The sequence below is a fragment of the Schistocerca americana genome, chromosome X (assembly GCF_021461395.2).
Source record: "Schistocerca americana isolate TAMUIC-IGC-003095 chromosome X, iqSchAmer2.1, whole genome shotgun sequence".
In the NCBI taxonomy this organism is placed as follows: domain Eukaryota; kingdom Metazoa; phylum Arthropoda; class Insecta; order Orthoptera; family Acrididae; genus Schistocerca; species Schistocerca americana.
Genome location: NC_060130.1, coordinates 851,487,430 through 851,493,429, shown reverse-complemented (window position 1 = coordinate 851,493,429; position 6,000 = coordinate 851,487,430). Strand labels below are relative to the sequence as shown.

The following is a 6,000-nucleotide window of genomic DNA, read 5'->3' as shown; positions in this document are numbered from 1 at the left end:
GAAGATGGACACAGCATGGCTGCCTTATGTACTTTTGGTCAGTGTTAAAATACCTAAATGTAGAAACTGCCTGTTTAACTGTTGTTTAGTTTTACTTTACTCTCCATAATGAAGCAGTATTAGTGTGCATTCAGGTTTATATATAATAACTATTTATGCGTCCTTACTTAGTGTGTGTGATACTAAGCAAAGTTTTATGTATTGAAACCCTTATTGTGAAGGCAGTGCGATTCAAATCCTTGTCCAGCCATCCTGTTTCAGATGTCGTGTTTTGACCTTAAATCAGTTCAGTCGGAAAATGCCAGATTGGTTTAGTAAACAGTTGGTCTTCCTTCTGCATCTGAGCTTGTGTTTAGTCTCTGATGACCTGAACATCAGTCATTTGTAATAAGTTCAGTAAGTACTGGAACTGAATCTCAATTTTAAAAAATTGTTTCCAACCTGCATCACTTCTCTCTCCCCCCCCCACCTCTCTTCCCCCCCCCCCCACCTCTCTTCCCCCCCCCCCCACCTCTCTTCCCCCCCCCACCTCTCTCCCCCCCCCTGCACCTCTCCCCCCCCCCCCTGCACCTCTCCCCCCCCCCCTGCACCTCTCCCCCCCCCTGCACCTCTCCCCCCCCTGCACCTCCCCCCCCCCCCTGCCACCTCTCCCCCCCCCCTGCACCTCTCCCCCCCCCCTGCACCTCTCCACCCCCCCCCCCCTGCACCTCTCCACTCCCCCCCCCCCCCCCTGCACCTTCCACCCCCCCCCCCCCCCCACAGCCACTCCACCCCCCCCCCCCCCCCCACACCCACTCCACCCCCCCCCCCCCCCCTCACACCACTCCACTCCCACCCCCCCTCCCCCCCCCCCACACCACTCCACTCCACCCCCCCCCCCCCCACACAAAATACCACTCGCACTCCCCCCCCCCACACCACCACACTCCACCCCCCCCCCCCCCCCTCAACACCACTCCACCCCCCCCCCCCCCCACAACCACTCCACCCCCCCCCCCCCCCCCACATCCACTCCACCCCCCCCCCCCACACCACTCCACCCCCCCACCTCTCCACCCCCCCACACCACTCCACCACCCCACCTCTCCACGCCCTCCCACACCACTCCATGCCCCCCCCACCTCTCCACCCGCCCCCCCCACCTCTCCACCCCGCCCCCCCCACCTCTCCACACACCCCCCCCCCCCACCTCTCCACCCCCCCCCCCCCACCTCTCCACCCCCCCCCCCCCACCTCTCCCACTCCCCCCCCCCCCCCCCTCATCCACCTCTCCACACCCCCCTCCCCACCTCTCCACACCCCCACCCCACCCCCCCACCCCCCACCCCACCTCTCCACACCGCCCCCCCCACCTCCTCCACACCCCCCTCACCTCTCCACTCCACACACCCCCACCTCTCCACTCCACACCCCCCCCACCTCTCCCACTCCACACCCCCCCACCTCTCCACTCCACACACCACTCCACCTCTCCTCTCCACCCCCCCACCTTCTCCACCCCCCCCACCTCTCCACCCCCCCCCACCTCTCCACCCCCCCCAACCTCTCCACCCCCCCCCCCACCTCTCCACCCCCCCCACCTCTCCACCCTCCCCCCCCCCCCACATCTCCACCTCTCCACCCCCCCAAACCTCTCCACCTCTCCACCCCCCCAAACCTCTCCACCTCTCCACCCCCCCAAACCTCTCCACCTCTCCACCCCCCCCCAAACCTCTCCACCTCTCCACCCCCCCCCAAACCTCTCCACCTCTCCACCCCCCCCAAACCTCTCCACCTCTCCACCCCCCCCAAACCTCTCCACCTCTCCACCCCCCCCCCCCCAAACCTCTCCACCTCTCCACCCCCCCCCCCCCCAAACCTCTCCACCTCTCCACCCCCACCCCCCCCAAACCTCTCCACCCCCACCCCCCCACCTCTCCACCCCCACCCCCCCACCTCTCCACCTCTCCACCCCCACCCCCCCCCCCCACCTCTCCACCCCCACCCCCACCCCCCCCACCTCTCCACCCCCACCCCCCCCACCTCTCCACCTCTCCACCCCCCCACCCCCCCCTGCACCTCTCCACCCCCCCCACCCCGCACCTACACCTCTCCACCCCCACCCCCCCACCTCTCCACCTCTCCACCCCCACCTCTCCACCTCTCCACCCCCCCCCCCCCCACCTCTCCACCCCCACCCCCCCACCTCTCCACCTCTCCACCCCCCCACCCCCCCTGCACCTCTCCACCCCCCCCCCCCACCCCGCACCTACACCTCTCTCTCTCTCACACACAATTATTTTGATAATTTACAATAGTAGATAACTCATTACAATAATGATCATCTGTAAATGAATGCTTGAAACATTCGAACACCCTTTTTAACACCACACACACATCTTCAACTAATACACATGATGGACAACACAATATAAAAAATCCAACATGATTCTCAAAATCTTGTGGGCAATCATGTAAATATCATGTATTGTACCATGTTTTCTTCCTTAAAAGTGAAATTGTGCTAAAACAAAAAATACGTAGCGTTTCTTTGACGTGTCTGCATACCCGCCTAGTTTCATCAGGATGGTTTATTTACACCTGGGAATGTTCCCTTGTTAGTCACATATTATGCATTTCAACATAAACTGATCTGCAAGACACTTAAGAGTATGTGAATGTTTTGCTGCATTTAACCATGTTGAAATTGGAATTTTTCTAATTTCAGGTGTACAGTTGAATACAGTCAACTGGAACCCTTGCCAAAAAATGAAAGGCCTCCATTGCCTCAACCAACTCGCCGAATTCGTGTAAGAAATGTTTTGCAGAAATTAGCATTAAATGCTGCTTACGATTTTGGTATGTATACTTCATAACCCTGTTATTGAACATGTAGTTGATGTAAATTAGCAAAAGAGAGATTGAAGTTTAACCTGCAAAAAGTAATACGTAAAAGTCTGTCTCTAAACTACAAAGTTACTGTGCTGTGGCTAGTGATACATTAATGTTTTTAATTATTATTATTTATTTATTTATTTACAGTTAACAGCATGTACATGGTCTCATAGGAAGAATGGCAGGAATATGACAGGAATGATCATTCAAAGCAAGAAAAAGTCTAGTAAAAATGGGCTCCAAAATGCATACGTTAAGAGCTGTGTGTCTTGTTTATCTGTGCTACTGAGAAACACCTCTTCTGCTGAACAACTGCCCTTATAGTTCTTACAGTATTCATTTTAGAACCAATTTTTAATACACTTTTATGAATCAAATGATTGTCACTCTCATATCCCTATCTACTGACCATTCCTCCAGGGACACACTGTAGACACTTGGAAAAATGCGACATGATGATGCCTTGTAATACTTATTTATAATAACTGGTTTGTCACAGCCATCCTCTAGGTAGCTTTGCAATGACAAAACGGAAGAAAATGCAGAAGATCACCAACATAGAATAAAAGATCCAATAAAATTATACAGTTAGTTTCAAACACTTCTGAAAGAATACAAATTATAAGTCAACACTAAAGATAATGTAAAGAGCTTCATACATTAGTCATCCATCAATTGCATTTATAATCTACGTAACAAGGGGGGCGATAAGGCCAGCCAGTGTTGCAGTCGATACTGGAAGTGAAAATGCCTTTATACGCACTTTTGTGCTTACATATTTTTGTTTACTTCAGTAAGGTCTTATTATGCATTATAAGTTTTAGTCCACTTGAATTGTAAATGTGCTTCTTAAGTCTTGCTCTGTTTACCTGAAGTACATTTGAACCTTGTAAACTCATTATGTTCTCTTGATTTTGTTGCTTATCACATGCCACAGTTTGAGCCACATTACTTTACCATTGTGCGTATGGAGTAATCATGTTCACTCCCATTATTAACTAAAATACTGGTTGCCCTTTCAGACCTTCTTCCCTTCACCTGCCCGCTCCCCAATTGTTAAGTAGATTAGGAAGCTAACTGACAAAATATTTCATTCTCTGTTAAGCTGTTTTGGAGTATATACATAACAATCATTTACGCTTCCAGAATTGACGGCAGTAGTGGCTCCCTTTTCACTCCTCCATTCTGTTTTGTTATGTAGATTAGGAAACTGATTGATGTATGACTGAACTATTCAGCTCCATATGTTATCTTGATGTTTTGGCCTATGATTTGTATTCTCTCATAAATATTTGAAACTAACTGTTTAATTTTATAGGACATTGTATTCTATTTTGGAGGTACATTGTGTTTTCTTCTGCTTTGTTGTTATGCCATTGCCTGGAGGGTGGTCAGGGACAGAAACAGGCTTTGATGATGATGGACACCTCATGTTCTGTTATTACCAAGCAACAAACTTAGGAACCAACACAACTGGATACAGATCACAAGTATACACAACATTTATTACCAGATACCCAGAATTAAAATTTTTAACAGAACAACTACTAGCTGATCAGATCTGTGTAATAATCAAAAATAACAGGATACCCCAGTCAGAATTAGAAAACATCAAACAACAATTACAACAAATACTGGAACAAAATAATGCGCAATCAGAAGAAGAAGAAAAATAATCCGGTAATAGACTCAAACATCCCAGAGCAAACAAACAAAGAGCAACATGCATAAATTAAACAATCAGAGGAAAACGAAATCTTAAGACAGCCACCAGAACAAGCACAAACAGAACACGAAGTGACACATGTTACATATAGAAGAAAAATTCCAGCCGACATATATAGAATAAAAGACACAAATACAGACATTAGACCATTCTTGCATAGACCACCAAATAACCCACAAGTCGAAACAACAACTACTATCAACACAATCATACACAACAAAATAAATGAAAATACAACTATGAAAGAGTTAAAGCTACTGGTTTATATAGGAGCACTCAGTACACTAAATATACACGCTAGGCAGAGATCAGAACCAACCAACCAACACTCAGAAGAAACCCACAAAACCAGCATGGCAACACAGGATACAGATCAAAATAGAAAAACTGAGAAAAGACATCGGACAGCTAACACAATTTATAAGAAATGAAATATCGGACAAAAAACGAAAAAGGTTAGGTAAAATCTCACAACAAGGAGCGATAGAGCAATTAGATGAAAAGAAGCAGAAATTACAAGCATTGGCCAAACGACTTAGAAGATACAAAAAAAGTGAAAATAGATGGAAACAAAACCAAACATTCAACACAAACCAAAAGAAATTTTACCAGACAATAGATAACACACACATTAAAATAGACAATCCACCAAACATAACAGACATGGAACACTTCTGGAGCAACATATGGTCAAACCCGGTACAACATAACATACATGCACGGTGGATACAAGCAGAAACAGACACATACAAGATGAAACCGCAAATGCCTGAAGTGGTAATTTTGCAACATGAAGTCACCCGAGCAATTAATTCTACTCACAATTGGAAAGCCCCTGGAAAAGATAAAATAGCAGATTTCTGGCTAAAGAAATTCACCTCAACACATTCACATCTAACTACATTATTTAACAGTTACATTGCAGACCCATACACATTCCCTGATACACTTACACATGGAATAACCTATCTGAAACCTAAAGATCAAGCAGACACAGCTAAATATCGCCCCATAACATGCCTACCAACAATATACAAAATATTAACTTCAGTCATTACACAGAAATTAATGACACATACAACACAGAACAAAATTATAAATGAAGAACAAAAAGGCTGCTGCAAAGGAGCATGAGGATGTAAAGAGCAACTGATAATAGATTCAGAGGTGACATATCAAGCTAAAACTAAACATAGGTTGCTGCACTACGCATACATTTATTACCAAAAAGCGTTTGATAGTGTACCCCACTCATGGTTACTACAGATATTGGAAATATACAAAGTAGATCCTAAATTAATACAGTTCCTAAACATAGTAATGAAAAATTGGTAAACCACACTTAATATCCAAACAAATTCAAATAATATTACATCACAGCCAATACAGATAAAACGTGG

At 46.9% G+C, this 6,000-nt stretch overlaps 1 protein-coding gene across 1 annotated transcript in view; it reads left to right on the top strand.

The window, feature by feature from the left end:
• LOC124556566 overlaps positions 1 to 6,000 on the top strand; it is a 259,489-nt gene that overhangs the window by 183,920 nt on the left and 69,569 nt on the right. The window contains exon 9 of the mRNA XM_047130521.1: positions 2,708 to 2,838. Coding sequence (XP_046986477.1) covers positions 2,708 to 2,838 — 131 coding nt within the window. The remainder of the gene's footprint in view (positions 1 to 2,707; positions 2,839 to 6,000) is intronic.